At 40.9% G+C, this 20052-nt stretch overlaps 1 protein-coding gene and 1 pseudogene across 2 annotated transcripts in view; one reads left to right on the top strand and one right to left on the bottom strand.

The window, feature by feature from the left end:
• Ank2 (ankyrin 2) overlaps window positions 1-20052 on the top strand; it is a 213162-nt gene that overhangs the window by 57824 nt on the left and 135286 nt on the right. For both annotated transcript variants that reach the window (XM_051165831.1, XM_051165830.1), the window contains exon 5: window positions 17925-18023. In XM_051165831.1, the coding sequence (XP_051021788.1) occupies window positions 17925-18023 (99 nt within the window). The remainder of the gene's footprint in view (window positions 1-17924; window positions 18024-20052) is intronic.
• On the bottom strand, window positions 14446-14550 carry LOC127206744 (uncharacterized; annotated as a pseudogene).

Raw genomic sequence — 20052 nt, 5'->3', positions numbered from 1 at the left:
GGTGGTAAGGTGAGTTTCATAATCCAGGAGTGTGACACTGGAAGTGGAGACTCTATAAGCACCTGTGGTCTGGCAGCTGAGAATTGCCTCTTTCATCTGCTTCTGTTGCGTGAGATTGAGCCTGTTGCTTACCTTCTCAGTAGCTTCTTATCTCACCTCTGATCTGGCGGTCCTAATACTTGTTAAATAGAGTTGCTACAAACGCCAGGTAGAAGCAAGTCCTGGCCAGTGCCAAGCACAGCATAAATGTCATCTGTGGTTCTAATTATTAGCTGTATCGCATCATCTATCTCCATTACTGCAAAGTGATCATCAGTGGGTTGTGGGTGCAGACAATGCCATCTACAATTTCTTACTAATTATCCTTTGCAGTTGAAAGACTGTTCTTCTCTGGGGTAGGATGGACAAAGCGATGTAGTTTCTTTGGTAATTAGCAGTGTAGAACTTCCCTTGACATAACAGCTTTGAAATATAGTACATAAAGGTAAATGTTCAGGAAAAGCACTTGATACAGAGAAAATTTTGAACTGTCATGGTGTGCACCAGATGCCCAGTACCACTGCAGCATTTAATCATAATGCCAGTCTCTGTTTTATTAACTTTTTTCTTTTAGTTTAGTTTTGATATTATCTATCTATCTATCTATCTATCTATCTATCTATCTATCTATCATCTGTCTGTCTGGTTTTGTGTGTGTGTGTGTGTGTGTGTGTGTGTGTGTGTGTGTGTGTGTCTGTGTCTGTGTCTGTGTATCTGTCTGTCTGTGTCTCTTTGTGTATCTGTGTGTCTGTGTGTATGCCCATGTATGTGAGCCCTTGTGTACATATTATGGTATATGTGCATGTATGCTGTGTACTTGTGTGTGCACACTTACACACATGTAGAAGTTAGAGGAGAAGATCAGGTATCCTTCTGTATCTTTCTCCACCCTAGTCCCTTGAGAGAGGGTCTCTTACTAAGCCTTGCTGGTAGCAAGCAAGCCTTAACAGTCCTCCTGTCTCCAGCCTGCACAGTACTCAGGTCGTGGGTGTATGCACGGCATTACCCAGCTTTTTATATGTTTAGTGGAGATTTGAACCCAAGTCCTCATTTTCTTGCATAGCCAATTCTCTTCCTACTGGACCACCCCTTTAGACTCTATTAACTCCCAGTAATTAAGCCTACAGATCCAAAAATGTTCTCTTTTTGTTTTATTATCTCTACTAACTAATTTTTAAATTTTCTATCACTTTATCAAAACCTATATTTTTAATTTGTTAAATAGTATCACAACTTTTTAAAAATGTCATACAAAATAATGTTTTACTATGACATCCTCACACACATCTTGCACTTTGCTCATATTCCCCCCATCGTCCTCTTGTATTCCTCACTGTTGCCCTCTCTTGGGTCTCTCCTCTCCTGCTGCCTCCTTTCTGACCTCTGTGCCCCCTCCTATCCTCATGTGATGTGTATTTGTCGTATGATCTGAACACAAAGAGATTTTAACGCTTATATGTGTGGAGCCACTCTGCTTATGTGCAGCAATGGGAGTCAAGACACACCTTGTCTCTCCTCATGAGTGCACATTACCTCACCTCACGTGGCAAGGTAATGCTTTCTAATAAAACTGCTTCATTACTAATACTCATAACCTTTCAGTTTATTGAGAAAATGATTCAAGCGGTGTTAATCTCTGAAAATTATTCGATAGTTTATTTTCTCTCCCTGGTTCTATAGCAGCCTCTGTTTGTGGCCCTGCCACAGAATTCTGCCACACACTCACCGAGGGATTTTTTTCCCAGAATGTGCACACAGTTCATATCACTGGGACAGGGGAGCACTATTTATTGACAGACCTAATCCCAATTATAGACTTTGCAGAAGCCCTTAAATCAAAACAGATTCAGCCCTTAGGAGAACCAACATTTATGGTGTCCACATAAATGGCGATGCCTTGTGAACAACTGCCCCTGTGTAGGCATTAACATCTGGAAGCATAATAATTATCGTCCCATTAACTTTGACAACTATTGTTTTAGACAGTCATGTTCCAGAAATATACCTAAATAGATTACTCTGTGTGTGTGTATGCATGCGTGTGTGTGTGTGTGTGTGTGTGTGTGTGTGTGTGATTTTTTTTTTGGGTGGGGACCTATATTTTGGAATTGGTATATCCAGGCAGTGTTATGGAGAGTCATTAGTTTCTTCTTGTTTTTACCTCAGAAGCATTCTTGGGTTTTTTTCTGCCCTTCAAAAACATTCAAGAACATTCTTCAGAAAAAGAGTAGGCTGAGCCAAGAGGCAACAGCCAGATTCCAGCAGGCAGAGGGCCATCCCTTCTTCCCATGTTATCCCTTCCATGCTGTCTCTCTTGGGAATGAAGCATGCTTTTTTTTTTTTTTTTTTTTTTTGGAAGCTCATTTTATCTTGAATTCAGTCTATTATAATTAGATGTATGAGGTGCAAGAATATGTATAGGAGTTTAAGGATAAAATTGTCTCTAGGAGAAAGGGTAACAACACTCTGTTCCCCTGGTAGGAAGTCTGGAAGCTGGTTTGGGTCAGCTAGAATTGACCACCAGTGTTCTTAGGGCCATTTGGGACTCACTGCTGCTGTCCGAGTTGAATACCATCAGCTCTTTCTCTGTATGTCCTCTTTTGAGTGTCTGTTGGGATTCCCCCCTGAACCTGTTTGGCTAGTAATGGCCATCAAAATAGATTTGTGTTAGACTTAAAAATAGCACTGTGAAGGAAAATATAGGAAGTAAGTTAGGTGTAAGTACATCCTTTTGTGGGTGAATTTTAGAGTTGAACATAACTCCTTAGACTTTGGGGACCAAACGACGCCTATCTATTGGGGTCGAGGATTCTGTACATTGATATTTTTGAAGTAACTAAGGCACGTTCTGAAGGAGTAAGTTGTTGTAAGTACCTCCTCCTTGGAAAGGGATAACCTGCCTCAGGAAGGCGGCCACATACTCTACAGTTATCATAAATAGCATGGATCAACCTTGTTCCCTCCCATTCTAATCTGAACTCATTGTCCTGGAAGGGAACCCAACCAGGACACTCAAGTGCACACCTGAGGGGATTCTTGGGCACTTAAGACAGCTGCTTATGTGTGTTTTCTGTCCTTTGCATGGAATCAACATTTTAGAGACAAAGTAAAATAGATTTTCTTTTCTCAGAACTATGTCGATTTACTCATCAATCACAATTCTCATCTTTTCGTGATTGACTAGTTCAGGCTCAGTTTATTGTTTATCCGTTTAACATATTTAAAACTAAATTTGTTAGCATATACCTTCGTGGCCTTATCTTAAGTAATTGTGTATGTGTGTGTACATGTGCATATATTATGTGTACATATAAAATACTATAAGGAGCCTTAACTCCCTTGTGAATATATTTCAAGTTGTAAATTATAAGCAAATAGCCCAAATTATATGGTGCATTTATACGTGGCTGCATTTTTGTATTCTCCATGTGGGTTTTTATTTTGAGTTCTGTCTTATGTGGGTAGGTGTTCTGCCTGCATGTATGTCTGTGTACCATATGAATACAGACGTACAGACATCAGATCCCCTGGAACTGTTGTTACAGATGGCTGTGGACCATCATGTGGGTGCTGTGAATCAAACCTGGGTCTTCTGAAAGAAAATCCAGTGCTCTTAATCACTGAGTCATCTCTCCAGCCCCAGAGTCTTGGTGTTAATATTATTATTGAAAATATTCATCATTTGAAGGGTCTGTCTGTCTGTGGCAAGCTGTAAACTAGAGTAGGTTAAACAGCTGTTAGACACTGTGTCCCCTGGAGTTTATGCCTCTTCTTGATTTCAGCACATCTGAGAGCACCACCTGCTCTAGCTGGTAAGCCAGCACAGCCCCTGTACTTACTTGGGAGAAGAACTTTATACTAAGAATAGTTCATACACTAAGAACTATAGGGTTCTCCAACATTACTGAACCTACTAACATAATTCATATCCTCAGGTATTCTAGCACCTAAAAACGAATTAAAATGGGGCCTTAGCAGTATTCAAAACCGACTTTTTGTTTGTTTGTCTCTTTGGCTCAGTACAGAGGTGAACCCAGGGCCTCACACATGGTAGGCAAGTCCTTCTGCCACTGCAGCACAACTCTCACCTTCCAAGCTGTTTAACGTCAGATGTGAGCTAAGAATAGCCACAGAGTCCTGCCAACTTTTATGTGACTCTCAGAAAATAAATGCACCACAAATATTATGCAAATAAAATGAAAATTTTATTTTGGGGCACTCAAAGATACTTTTGAATCCCGATGAAATATGTCAGTATATTTGTGTGTGTGCATGTTAGGCCACATATTGTAATTTCTGATTTGCAAGTACTCTCTCAGGTTGATTAGTAATCCTTAAGTGACAAAATGATTGACACCACTGAAGGAAGCAATAATTTTATCTGATTGAATATTCAGATTTTTTTGGATATGTCTGGGTGTGGGGAAGCTACACTGTCACCAGCTATACATGCTAACAAAGCCAGAGCTACTGCCTGCAGCTGGTAACATGGTAAGAAGTGAAGTTCTCTATGAGCTCTACTCCGTGAATCCTGCAGGGATTTTATGCTTGGTCTGCCTTTAGAGACTGGGACCAGCATTTGATTTCCTCAAAGGCAGCTTAAATAGAAAACACATTTAGTAGTCACTCATTAAAAACATTTTTTCTTCTTGTGCACTATTGTACGAGAGAAGCAAAGGGCCCCTAGCTTCTTCTGAGTATTTTAATCTTTGAAGTTAAGTGTTTTATGCCAATTTAATCAACTTTAAAACAACACAGTGATAACTGATTAAATTAGTACAATGGTTTAGTTCAAGATAAAAACTTCAGGCTATGGGGTGTTTGCCCTGCTGGGGCAAATTAAAGTACCTTACAGTTGTTGCTGTTGACTTAAATTTCTCATTGCATATATAACATATTTTCTTGCATAAGTTACTGGGTCATTTATGATATTGCTCAAAAATGAGATATTTTAAAGATCAAGCTACAGTGCCAGACAGAGAACACTGCATGCTAAAAGCAAAACAAAACAGAACAAAGAACCCCAAACCTGGATCTTATAATTTATACTGTTTGCCTGGAAATCCAGAAAGTATGCCAGGGAATAAATGGCCACCCAGTTTCAATATTCAAATATTTAGTGACTTCATTAAAATTTTTTATTTCTCATGTTCAAACGTTTTTATTACTCTACTCATCACGTCTCAGGTCTCAACATCTGCAAGATATCATCTTACTTTGTATCTTTAAAATGATTTATTCTATACACATTGTAAAGGAATGTATCCATGTAATTATAAAGATGAATGTGATATCATGAGAGGGATTTACTCCAAGATAAACGTAGCATTTCTTCAAAGAAATGTACTCCGTGTGTGTGTGTGTGTGTGTGTGTGTGTGTGTGTGTGTGTGTGTGTGTGTGTGTAGGGGCGGCTGTAAGAATGTGGGTATGTGCTTTTGTGGATGTCAGGGATGGGTGCACTATGCAAGAGTTGGTCCTCTCCTGATAGTGTGTGGGCTCTGCAGATAGAAGTCAGGTACTCGGGCTTCCAGTCATCACCTTTACTCAATAAACCATCTCTGGCCAAGCTCAACATATCATTGACAGCTTAAATAAGAATTAACATTATAGATGGAAAAAAAAAAAAAAAGCAATGGAAGCAAACCAGTCCCTGAATTTTGTGTTCTGTACTTACAGAAAGAATTTGTTTTAGAGCTTCACGTTTTGTGTATAGTAGGACCTTATGAGCCTTCCCCCTTCCCCCTCTTCCACATTAGCATGTCGATTGGTGTAGTCCTGGTTCAGCTCATGTCTGGGTAGCAGTCATGCCTGTGAGGCTTTAGGAGTATGGTTTCTGACATTCATAGGAGACTCAGTCTCCCAGCCAGCTCCCCAGTCCTTTGGCTCTTAGAACCTTTCCAACCCCTCTTCTTCAATGATGTCTGAGCCTTAGGTGCAGGAGTTGCATTGTGGATGTGTCAGTTGGAATTGGATTTCATGAGGCTACATTCTGATAGGTTGTAGTTTTCTGTTATATCCCGCTGTAGCAAACAGAAGTTTACTTGATGAAGTGTAAGGACTACACTTTCCCTGTGGGTATAAGGACAAATTTTAGGATGTAGTTAGGGATGTTGCTGCTTTAGTAAAGTGTTGGTTTTAAGTTCTTCTCCAAGGTGTCTGACTTTTCTAGCTTCAGATAGCTTGCTGCATGTCCAGTACCAGGCATGGTTTCCCACTTGTTGAACATGTCTTGAGTCCATTTAGGAAGCTGTTGGTTTTTGTCAATGCCGTGCCAGTTGTTGCTGTGGTTCTCCAGCATCGCAGCTGGTAGAACTGAGTAGTTTCATTCCTTTGGAAGCTTGTATGATGCCTTCTGGTACCATGGAAGCTAGTCCTCAGGGGAAGGCTTTCAGGTCAGTTCTAGCTCAGGGGCCTCGGGGCTCTGTGGCCAAAGCTCATGGTGTCTTCAGCAATAGGGAGAAATGTCTGTGCAGAAACCAAGGGCAGTAACAGTAGCCTGTAAATGTTTTCAGAGTCCCTTGGAGAACTCTGACCAACAACTCAAAAGAGGGCTTCTCATGTCTGGGTGTGCTTTTGTTAGGTGGTCTTTTTGGCTCTTGGAGAGACCATTGTTGGCATATGGGAAAATTTTATTTAAACTACCTACCTATATTTATAAACAAATTTATGTATACTATAGGTATTTTTAGATAGATAGTTAATAGTAGGATTGTTTATGAGTGTTCAGTCATCCTTTCTATTGCTTTACCCATCTCCCATCTTTCTCTGTATTTATCTCCTTCCTCCCTCATAATTAGATCCTTCCAGTTTACCCATTTTCCCAATCATATCACTTGTACCCTGCTATTGTCTTTTCTTATGCTCTCCTACCCCTGCAATGGCCCCTTTGTACTTTCCTGGTTTCTGAAGGGAGCATGAAGGTACATACTTAGGTTATGTACAAGTAACTAAGGAATACTGGGAAGAAGAGAATAGTCTTCCCCAGAAAACAGCATGCCAATTGGCTAGCCTTGACCAAATCATCAGCCCTGAAAACATATGTGCAAGTAACATTATACAGACTGAGCAGGTTGTCCTTACATATTTAGGTAACATGTGTGTATACATACATATTTATAACTCTGCACACACATCTATAACAACAATTAATGAAAAAAGGGGTGATGAATTATAAAAACAACAAGGAGGAGTATAAGGGATAGTTTGGAGGGTTGAAAGAAAAAGGAGAAATGATATATTAATCTCAAAATCTAAAGGAAATAATAATACTTTCATTGCTTGAAGCAGCTGGTTTATTGCACTTTCTGCGTTCTTTGGAGTTCCTGTGTAAAGTGCTTTATTTTGCTTAAGAAAATCTTAAGACTAATTTATCTTCATTTTATATGCATGGGAATTTTGATGGATGGATGGATGCATGTACGTATGTATGTATGTATGTATGTATGTATGTATGTATGTATGTATATGTGTCTGTGCACCATGTGTATGCCTGGTCCCTCAGAGTCCAGGAGAAGGCATTTAGTGCCTTAGAGCTGGAGGTTAAAGATCGCTATAAACCACCATGTGGGAGCTGGGGATAGAAACTGCATCTTCCTGAGTAGCAATAGGTGCTCTTAATTAGTGCACCATGTCTCCAGCCCAGAGTATTTTAAACCAATGACAATGTTGAAAACTGCATTTTGTTTTGGATGCCATATTGGCTAGGATGCCTCCAATTGCAAATAAGAAAATGGCTAATATTGTACTTAAGCAAATAAATTTTTAAAACTTTCTTAACCTCATTATATAAAATTCAGACAGGTCAGTGAGTGTCAGGATTCCCCAGCCCCAAATGCTTCCCCAATAACAGAGACTTGGAGTGATTCTCTGTCCCCCCTGTGACTGCTATAACATCTGACATCCTCTAGACTGTTTATCACTATAGATCTATGATGGGGGCTATACTTTTGTTGTCTATAGTTATGAGAGAAGATTATGTCTTTCTCTGTGTCCCAATATTTTAGAAGAGAATCCTGAATTTGGTTGGGGAGAGCAGCTCAACTGTGTTGTGGAAACTTGAAGCCACTGTATCCTAGAGAATGTCCCGTGTTGATTGGCTTCAGTCATCTGAAGCTGTTTTGAATCCAGAAGATGAGGAGAGCAGCTGAGCCTTACTATCAAATAATGTACAAGCCTATTTTTTTTTTCTTCTTGTTCCCTAAGCACACCCCCAGAGTACCCAAAGCTGCCTTTATTTTCATGACTACAATTAGTCCGGATTGGTTTCCTGCATCCTTCACAGCTGGCTGTTCATGGTGTATTTAGGGACATGATTTGAATCATCCTGACCTTCAAGCTTGTTGATAATTTTAGGATCCTTCCCTACCGCATGGCTATTAATCCACTTCAGTATGAGAGGAATATGCAAGGCACTGAGAATGATGAGCTCTGTAGTAACCACCAGCCTAACTACTAACCCCACACTATGTGTAACTGTTCCCATTTTCTGTTATTACATATAGTTACAAGATTTGTCCACTGAGACTTCTGTAAGAATAGAGAGTAAACAGTAAGGACATATTGGAATTTAGGGCACCATGAATGTTGAATGCTTATCGTAATAGGATTTTTTTTTTTTTTAAATCCTGCTTCAAACTATGTATCGTTTGCCCCAGACAAATATACCCCGGCTATGTCTCCATCTATTCTTTCTTATCAGTACATAGATCTAATATTTTTTTACTTCAAAGCACACTATAGATAATAACGGGACACAGTCGCTTCTGGGTCACAGTGCTTTTACTCATAGCTAACCCACATGATAGGATTCTGCATGAGGCATCCCTCATATGCCTTTTTGGAATGCAATACAGTGAAGTTCTGTTGTCCTGGCAGACTGGGGATCATTAGTCATTGAGGGCCACTTATACTTCAGTCAACCTCAAGAAGAGCATCATGTTTAGATTTCATTGTTACCATTTAAGAGTTATATGTCTATGCGCCTTGAAAGTCTTCACATACCAGGAAAGTGGGATAGATGTGAGGACATCCTTTTGGGAATCTAGGTGAGAGAAGCATGGGAGAATGGGGAAATAGAAGGATCCAGAGGGTCCTAGAAACCTACAACATTATGACAGGCAGATCTGGGCCCAGGGATTCTGCACAAACTATGGCACCAACCAAGGACAATACGGGCAGTAAATATTGAACCCCTACCCAGATCTAGCCAAGGGGCAGGTCATTCTCCACAGATGAGAGAAGAATGAGGACTGACTTTCACAGGAACTCTGGTGCCCCACATTTGACCACGCCCCCTTGATGGGGAGGCCCGGTGGCACTCAGGGGAAGGATAGCAGGCTACCAAGAAGAGACTTTATCCCTCTGATCATATACAGGGGGAAGAGGTCCCCCTCAGTCACAGTCATAGGAGAGGGGAATAGGGTGAAAGTGGGAGGGAGGGAAGAATGGGAGGATAGAAGGGATGGGATAACAATTGAGATGTAATATGAATGAATTAATAAATAAATTTTTAAAAAAGAGTTATATGTCTAAAATGTTTGGAGGTAATTCTTTACGATACTTTCTTTCCTCAACATAAAGCAAGAACTATAATGTAAGAATGCAAAGATATATGGCTGGCAAGGGTGACACAGATCTGAGCGTGTGTGACATCTCTCGTTGGGCATTGTGCCTATTAACTATTGCTACTAAGTAATTTTCTCACCAAACTAAGCAACTTCAAACAACACACATGCATTATCATCGTAGTGTCTGAGCAGGGCCTTAGCTTGTGTGATAGTGTTTCAGAGTCCCTCCCAAGGTCACACTGAAGACACCCAGAGCACCAGTCTGGCCACAGCATTTATTCTTCTGGTACTTCACAAATCATTAGCAAGATAGCCTGGGTGGGAAATCTCAGTTCCTTCTCCTGTTGGTCCCTCCATGGATGTTATGGAAAGCATGCTTGAATGCTCTCACAACAAAAATTGCTTCTCCCTAGAGAAGGTGACCTAAAAGAGGGTTCAAAACTGAAAAGCAATGACTTTTAAGTACTAGGTCTTGAAGGCACCCACCACCAACCCTTCCATAACTGATGTCTTAAAAGCAAACTCTTAAGATATTATGTATTTAAGAAGAAGGGATCAGGTTTATGTGTTTGAAAATAATTTAGAAACAAGTTGAAAATATCACAGATGAGAAAAGATATTTGGATTCTGTTTACTTTATTCATTCATCCATTTAAGGCATATTGATTGAGCACTTGCTGTGAGCTAAGGATTCTGTGTGGAATTATGTGCATGTGGAGGCCAAAGGCAAACATTGGGTGTCTTCATCTATCAACCTCCTCCACCACCACCACCACATCATCATTATCATCATCGTTGTCATCGTCATCATCATTGTTATATTTGAGGCAGAGTCTCTCACTGAATGCAGAGCTCATCAACTGGCTAGACTGGCAGACTGGTGGGCTCCAGGGATCTGAGTGTCTCTGCATACCCCTAGGGTTGGGGCTACAGAGGCATGAAGGTGAACACCACTTTTATAGCACTGGTGGGGATCTGAACTCAGTCCTTGCACTTACACAGCAAGCACTTTACCCATCCAGCCTCTCCCCCAGCTCTGTGCGAGGCATTTTATAAGCACAAAATAAAGATGTTTGATGTGAGTCTTACTTGATACTTGGATTCTCCCAAGTTCAACCTGATTTCTGGATCTGACAAAGAGTTATAACTAACCTGACAACTATTCACAATGACAACTGCTAACAATAACATGTATCGAAACTACTTGTGCTCTTTCTAGCTATGGAGTGGTATGCATATCTGAATATAGCCTATCTTTAAAGAACCAAAATTATCTCAATATTTTCCCTTCTCAACTCTTCCTTATATTCTTATATTCTTGCAAAAACCTTCCTTTCATTCTCAGTATCTATAGTCAGAGCATTTTTTCATTTCATCCTCTCTATTCTTGGCAGCATAATCTCCTAAAATGCAGATATATTCATATCAAATCCCTGTTTTAAAAACCTGAGAGACTCTCACACCATTTAAAACAAAGTGCAGAGCCCTTGGTGAGGTAGGTAGGGCCAAGTCCTGCCAAACCCAGTCCCCTCACCATCTGGCATTGAGTCATGCATAAGGCCCATTTGCCCTCTCCTTTCTCATCTCTGTCTCAAAAGCTGTTCCTGCTTCTGTGCTTTCGTGATTCCCCTACTCTTTACACTGAGTCACTCCAATGACATCCTGCTGACAGACTCTCCTCACACAGTTAGGTGCTGTGTCCTTCATCTGTGCTCTCCTTACATAATATGTAATAATAATAAACAAGTAGAGTAGCTAAGTGTGTCTCCCATTCTATGTGTAGTAGTGTAAATGTGGTTATCTCAGCTTTGGACTGGGTGTTCTCACGGAAAGTGGTGTGGAGAGCAGAGGAAGCCTTGAGCAAAGGTTTAAGGAGTATGGATGAAGTCCTCTGTGAATGTGTGTTATTATCAAGCACCAGTACAGTGACTCAGACCTGGGGGAGTTGGCAAAGCCTTCCTTGGGCTAGGCTGAGTGAGCAGGTATAGCCTTCCTCTGGGCTGTGTCTGGATACTGACTGTGCATCGTAAACCCACGGAGCTTCTGGGTCGCTTGCTTAGTTGGTGCTGTCCCGTCACAGCAAGCATGACTCACTCAATTGCAGCCCTTCTGTAAGTGTGTCTGTGTGTCTGTCTTTTCTTCTTCAGTCTCTCTTTGTCCCCAGTCCTGCAGGACTGACTTGTCTGTGCTGGATGCAGCAAAGAGGTTTTGTGTTTGTTTCTAAGTCACTGGCTGGGTACAATGCTAAGTAGTAAAAAGAGACCAAACACATTTTTTTTGGTGGAATAAATATAAAATGAATGACAAATAACCAATATTTTCCCTATAGGCAGAGGTACTGTTAATAGTATTTAATAAGCAGAGGCACATAAGTGGATCCTATGTTTTTAATCACTGCTGGGGATCCAAACTCAGGGCCCCATACTCACACAGCAAACTTTTTGCCCACTGAGCCAGCCATCCACCCAGCCCTGTGAGAGGCATTTTTATAAGCACAAACTAAAGCTTCTAGGTGAGAGGACTTCTTGGTATTTGTAGGTGAGAGGACTTCTTGGTATTTGAATTCTTTGAAGCCCAACATGATTTTTGGATCTGAGGAAGAGTTATAACTAATCTGAGATCCATTACCAATGATTAATAAACAATATGAATTGAAACCATTTGTACTTGAGGTGTATGAATCCATTATGCCAGAACTATCATAGTCAACTCTCCTCGCTTGCACCTAGGATAAGCCAAAGATGTGGCTATCTTTGACTTTTTGTATCAGCAATGAGAATTTATATATGCCTTCATAGCTATTTCTAGTTAAACTCTTTTAGAAAACCAAAGAGGCATGGCATAGTGAGCAGCACCTCGTGTATGTATGAGGAGCCCAGGAATGCTGTGCTAAGCAATGTTTGAGTGAAGATGAACAGTTTCCTATACAGTTTACAATGATGCCAGTATATTGCCTTGCTCTATCCTAAGTGCTCAAAGGAATAGATAGTCCTTATTCCCAAGTGGGATGTTTCTTGATAAATATTATAAGGGAAGAAATGATATTTTCCATATTTTTGGTTTGTAGGAAATCTGTATTTACAACAAATTCTTACCATATTTTACACCATCTTTTAACAGCGGTGGCATCATGACTTTATTGCTTTTTCATCTCATAAGTGTGGTGACACCATGTCTCCAGTTCTCCATGTCTTAGCCATGGTGACGTCATAGCTCTAGTTCTCTGTCTCATAACCAAGCAGTACCATGACTCCAGTGTTGCATCTCTTAACTGTGATGACATTGTGACTCCAGTTCTCTATCTTTTTATTTTATTTTTCTTCTTTTTATCGGTTCTTAATGAATTTCACGTGATGCTCCCCAATTCCACTTATTTCCCCCTCCGCTCATACTGGCCTCTACCCTTGCATCCTCCCCACAACAGAGAAACAAAAATCTCATTGTGGAAGTTGTGGTTGTGTCACAGTGTCCCACAATGTACCCTTTTGTCGATACTGCTTTGCTTGACTTATTGGTCAGGTAGGAGACATCTGGCTTCTGCTAATCTATCACTTCTGGAATCTCATTGGGACCCCTATCTGATATGCTGTTGTTGTCTTATGCCATGGAGATCCTGTTGTTTTGTATCTGTGGGACCAACCCCTTCATGCACTCTAGAAGTTCATCAATGGGGTAGATGCTGGGGTGAGCCAATTCAATTACCTGGACCTGGGCCTGAGAGGTATCTGAGCTGGTCAGCCTTCTGGCTCTCCCGCTCTCATGCCCTCGGGGCTGGCTTACTAGCTACTGAAGTGAGGTGCGGAACCTGCCCTCCCGAGTGTTGCAGCTGGTGAGGGACGTGGCCAGTCCTCCCACTCTCATGACCCCTGGGCCATCTTTCTGCCTGCCAAACATGGTGAGAAATGATGGAGGGGAGAGGAGGGCATCTCTCCCTTACCTACACACTGCTGCATGACTCCCTTTGGGCTGCCTGACCTTGTCCCTGCCATTAGGGTCAGCTCTAATGTGCTGCCCAAGTGAGGTCCAGGGCCTGCTCTCCTGAGAGCTGCAGCAGGTGAGGGGCAGGGACAGCTTTCCTACTCTCATGACTGTCTGAGGGCCAGCTCTCCTGTCTATTGTAGGTGGCTAGTGGCAAAGGGGAGTGGACCCTTGCCCATTTCACCACACAGCAGACAAGTGGCAAGGTCATCTCTCTCAGCTCACGCTCTTGGGCCAGCTTGCCTGCACCCCTGCTACCAGGATCAGCTCTACTGTGCTGTCCAGGTGAGGGGCAGGGACAGCTCTCCTGAGTGTTGCAGCGGATGAGGGGTAGGGACAACTTTCTTGCCTGCTAAAGCCATGTCTCCTACCTGCTTTTGGTGGATAGGGGAGGAGGTATCTCCTCCCTCACCCATGACACTGCTCTCCCATGCTCATGTCCTCTGGTCCAACTCACCTGCAACTCCTGTAAGAGGCTTGCTCTCCTGAGTATTACTGATGGCTAGGGGTGAGGTCAACTCCCCTGCTCTGATGCTCTGAAGACCAGCACTCTCATGATGCCCAGGTGAGGGGTGGTTCTGCACAGCCTTCAGACATTAACATGTCCCCAGGTGGCAGCCCAGACGAGGGATGTCCACGTGGCTTTTGGCGGTAACAGACCCCTGCTGCTGCAGGGTCATAGACCCAGCTGTGATGCCCAGTGGCAGCACAGGCCAGAGCACCATGGTCCTGGGTGGCATTACTGGCTACTCACACCAGACTGTTCATCACCACTCTGGAGTTTCTAGTTCTGACTCTCTTCATTTTGCCCACATCCTTCTGTTTCCCTTTCTCTTTTATTTCTCCACCACTTACTTGTTCTTTTAGTGGCTACTACAATGAACATAGACATAGCCTCTCTCCTCTCTGTGACCCACTGATGGACATGTGACATAGAAGTCACACCAGCAACACCTCTAGGGCAGTGTAATTCTCCATCTCTTAACTGTAGTGATGTCATAGCTCCAACTCTCCTCCATCAGAAGTGAGGTGACATCATAGTTCCAGCTCTCCATCTTTGATGTACACTATTGCAGATGTTGCCAAAACTGGCCAGCACCTGTTTTGGTTTCCTACAACCTCAAGCCAAGACATTTAATTGATTTTGCAGTTGTAACAAATTAGCACACACAACAGGATGACAGGACAAAATTATTTTCCCCTAGTTTTGTCTATTAACCATCCAGGGTTAAAACCATTGTGTTGGCAAGGTTGTTTTCTTCTGACAGCTTTAGTTGATAATTCATTTCTTGGCTTGTTCTATCTTCTAAAGGCGTATTCCTTGGATCATGGTCCCTTCCTTTATGACTACAACCAGCAGATAGAGTTGACTCTTCCCTGCCATCTCTTGCTTTTCTCTTATAAGTCTTATAAAGAGCCCACTGTGTCTCCATCTCTGCAGCTCAAGCAAGATCTTTGGCTTAGCCACATCTACAAAGTCTCCTTTGTCATATAAAGGAGATTCTAATTAAGTGAGATGATGTTAACATTTCAATTCACAGTGTTCCCCAAAGGCTCAAGTTTTAAATACTTGGTGCTCAGTGTGACACTATTATATAGTTTTTGGGAGTATCATCTATGTCAAAGAAGTAGGTTTCTGGTGGCAGGTCTCTGAGGTTCCCTCTGCCTCTGGTTCTGAGTCAGCTTTCCCTCTACTGCTTGGTCCGCAGTCATGTCTATGCCCAATGCCCCATGCACCCACTGCCTTGGGCATGTCTGCTCCTGCTCTCACTGCTTTCCCATCACAGTGGGCTGGGATTCCCCCAGGAACCTTGAACCAAAGCCATCCCCTTTCCTATTATATTATTCTGTCATATATTTGGTCAGCAAAAAAGGTAAATGATATAGATGGATATGGATATATGTAAGGCCATCACTCAGATGGCCAAAAGATATCTGAGAGGATGACTGAGCAAGGACTGGTACTGTCCTTGGGAACACTAGGTAACCTGCACCGCAGTCTGGACACCAATGAGATGCAGGGCTCCTGGTTCTGCTGAATCTTTTTCTTTTCAGTCATGTGTATTAATCCCTCCTAACACAATCTACTCTAGATAGTAGCCTGAAGCAGTGCTGTGTAAGTTATGTGCATTCAATATGACAAAATGGTCTATGAACTGATGAATACAGAAGGCATTAAATAGATGCTGTTTTATGTAGATGCTATATACAATGAGAAGCTATATATTCTATAGCATTAATATGTTTCTAAAGTAGTTTCAACAGTTCATATGGTTAAGCAAGTGAGGGTCCCTCAGCAGCTCAAAGCCCAGGTTTAGTCTTTCACAGGCACAGGTCTAAGCATTGAGCATTTTCCCCTGAGGAACTCACGATTTCTTCCTGTTTCCTTTTTTTTTTTTTTTTTTTTTTTTTTTTTTTTTCTTGATCTATCTACAAAACTGTACCAGAGGAAAACTGTTAGCAGTGGCTGCGTTCTGTTAAAGTTCTTTTTTTTCTAACTGCATCCCTACCTCTTACTTGCCGTGAAAGATCCTCATTCCACACCTACTCCTTGTTTTGAACAGTCTTTCTTGGCTTTCCTTTCCTTTGAATCTCTAATTCCTTCCTTCCGCCACCTCTTCAGTGATCTTAAAATACAGCAGCTTTCACCTCTTGATATGCCTTGGAAAGTACACGCTCCAGCTAGCAGTAGCTACTCACAGATTATAACACCATTGTTAACTTACTCTTCTTCAATTGTTTCTACTTTAGATTAAGATTTTCTTTCACCATTTGGACCCCAGACATTTTCTTTCATTAAAAAAAAAGTTAAATTTCTTTTCTTATTTTACTTGTATAATTTGTGTTATATTTTGCTGGTTACTTGCCACTTTGAATAATGTTCCCACTTCTATAATGCATGGAAAAATGTTCATTTCAAAAAGTAGTTTAAAACCTATTTTTTCACTACTGTCTGGGCGTAGTAATAATCCCCAAGTGCATTGGGCATGGTGGTGCATTCTTGTAATCCCATCATTTGGTGAGGCAGAAGCAGGTGGATCTCTATGAGTTCGAGGCTAGCCTGGTCTACAAAGTGAGTCCAGGATAGCCAAGGCTACACAGAGAAACCCTGTCTTGAAAAACAAACAAACAAACAAATTTGGCATGTGCTCTTCTCACTTTTACTCATTTTCATTAATATAGGAAGCATATAAATATAAATCTATAATTAATAATCCAGTAAACATTTATGCTTAATAATATGACATAAGAGTTGCCTGATTAATACACACCCACACACACACACACGCACACACACACATATGTATAAAAGAGTTGCCTGATTCTTTTGACAATTTATGAGTCAAGTTTTTTCTGAAAAATTGTGTTCCCCCCTCAATAAAGACGGTATATTCTTAAGCATACAGAAATAAAAAGGAATTGTGACAATTAAATTTAAACTCATGGTATAACATTTTATAAACACATAGTAATGAATGCCATTACAGTGTCTACTCCATGAGGGCACAGGCATGTGTTCTGTTTGTCACTGTATCTTACGCATCCCTAAGATACAGTGGGTGCACTTCAATAAATAATTAAGAAAATTAATGTGAAAATGGATAACATTTCAGAGTGGCTTTAAAAATAAAGTATAAATGTTCAGTATAGCAATGCTACTGTGATTAGAAGTATAGAATTTCTCATCTTCAGTCAAGTCCCTAATCTCTTCTTTCATGATCTGTTATGAGTAATAACTGGTACTACTAAGATTGCTAAATCAGTATGTATACATATGTATATGTATATGCACATATATGTATATATTTAATAAGACATTATATAGATATTATTATAATCAAAATAATGGTAGTCTTTAAAATTCAGTGTTTCTCCACCCTCCTAATACAGTTCTTCATGTTGTGGTGACCCCCAATCATGGAATTATTTTGTTGCTACTGCAACAAAACTGCAATTTTGCTACTGTTATGAAATATAATGTAAATATCTGACAGGCAGGATATCTGATCTGCAACCCCCAAAGGGGTCACAACCCACAACTTGAGCACCATTGGTGTAAGTGGTTTATGGATTAATACAGAAAATATTATATAGACACTATTATATGCATGTATAATAAGAATCTGCTATAAAAGCATAGTCTATAGAGTTCATGTTTTAACTATCTTAAGCAGTTTGCATATTCATATAGTTCACTTAATATATAACTTGGAAAATACAGAGGATATTACACAGGCATTATTCTATATAGCGTGCGGATTTTTTTTTATGGTGTAAGCAGTTGTGCTGAAGCCTTTGAAATGACTGAGATTTCTGGTTTTTTTGCTCTCTGTCCTCAGAATGGCTTCACGCCTTTGTACATGGCGGCCCAGGAGAATCACATCGATGTTGTAAAATACTTGCTAGAAAACGGAGCCAATCAGAGCACTGCTACAGAGGTACGTCTGCTCCCGGACCCCTTTCTTCTGCGAGCCATACTCTTTATATCATTTGCAAAGCATCTCCACCATTTTATCTGAAGTACGCTGGGGCTGTTCATGTTGTGACTATAACCCACAACAACGGCCAGTGAGTGTGAGTGACTCGGGCTTGTGCGCATCAACATGTGTTCAAACCTTCGTTTGAGGTTCATGATCATGCATTATTATTTCTATTGCCGTTAAGCTTAGAGTTCTTGTCGTTGGGGAAACATGGGTCTCGGTTTGTTGCTCAAGTCAGCCTTGCAATTCTCCTGGGATTATGGGAGTGCTTGTGATCTGACTTGCTTTTGGGATCTTTACAGCATTCAAAATTAGATCACAACAAGTGATCCATGTTCCTTTTGGTCAACATTTTATCTTAAGATCTGAAGCAATTCCTTGCAGGAACAATTTTTAACCATTAGAAATAATTTATAGCCATTTGTGTTAGCGTAATTTTCTAAGGACTATATCACAACAGTGTTGTTTATGACAGTGTGTGTGACTATGATCATGGCAGTCTGGGATAAGGATGTTTGCCATCAGTTCAGATTCTGAGCGCTCAGCACATCTAGACACATGGAAGATACAGAATTACCTTTCTGTTTCCCATTTCTCAGTGAAAAGCAAAACATGGCTGGTACCCAGAAGCCATCTTGCTATTTCTTAATGTCCAGTACATCTTTAGGCAAAGTGAGCAAAGCTCCCTTCCACACTGTGCTGGATGGAAAAGTCCCTGAAATGTATTAAATTTACTTCATATCTTTTTTTGGGGGAAATTAACCTTTTATGGAACCACTCACCATCACTTTCTGGCAGTCTGTTCTCACTAAAGAGAACTCACATCAATGTTGAGAAAGTGATGTACAAGTAATTTACACCATTTAAACCCTGATTATAACTAGAAAGCACAACTGCCCATTAAGACGTTCTTCTGTATTCTACACTCAGTAACACAGACATAATTTATGCACTTGCAGTGTGGATATGTGGGGTTCTTTTTTAACCTGTACCTTTCTGTCCCTCGAGACACTCATTTTGTCTGGGAGTATAGACTGTGAATATCTTAAGACAATGCTCAAATAACAGAGAGACTGTGTCTCAAAGAAACATCCCAGCATAAGGGAATCCATCTGTTTTCTTTTTCCTTGAAGGCTGAATTGTTAATCAGATGAAATCTTCCACATCAGAATTCTCTCACCCAGCCAGGAGACTTAGAGTGGCTAGTGTGGGTTTTCGGTGAACTCAGTGCATGACGCTCTCAGCGGATTGGCAACGTTTTTGTATAGCTGATCATTGCAGCATTGCAGTATGATTCCAAAAATAGGCCTTAGTAATCAATGAATCAGCAGAGACCATCGAGCCTCTTGCTATCTAACTTAATACAACATGTGCAAAGGAGTCAAAGGCAGGTACGGGGAAGGCTAGCCTCGCCATGAACATGTCTTATATTTCATCTTTTAAAATTATCATTGGACAACTGCATTTATAAACAGTATGCTAAACCCTACCACTTACCCTAATGGTTATTAAGATTCACGTGAACAAACTTGTAACTATACCATCCTCTAACAAATAATACTATAGCAGGCATGAATGGTTGATGCTCCAATGTTCTGTCGTCTTTGGCTTCATTGGAGTTTGTGTGACCCTCATAAGGGGCACTTCTGTGCTAGTGAGCAGCAGTGATGTGTAAAGATCAATTACCAACCAGGCACTATATCCATTAAAAAAAAAAAAATCAGATAACTATACAATCCTCCCACATGGCAGCGAAATACAGACACATGAAGAAACACTTAGTTTTGAATTCCTTTCATAAATAGGATTAACAAACGAAAGATGAAATCAAAGCTGCTGAACTTAGCCGGGTCTCTTTTCGCAGAGTTCATTGAGGTATTTTAACAATGGCTACATATATTTAGCCTTCTTCCCAGAAATACAGATCAGAATGAATTCTGCGCAGTTGGAATCCAGCTTTTATTCCTCCGAAGGGAGTTTCCTGTGT

This window comes from Acomys russatus, chromosome 23, assembly GCF_903995435.1.
Source record: "Acomys russatus chromosome 23, mAcoRus1.1, whole genome shotgun sequence".
NCBI classification, from domain to species: domain Eukaryota; kingdom Metazoa; phylum Chordata; class Mammalia; order Rodentia; family Muridae; genus Acomys; species Acomys russatus.
This window is presented reverse-complemented; position numbering and strand designations above follow the sequence as displayed.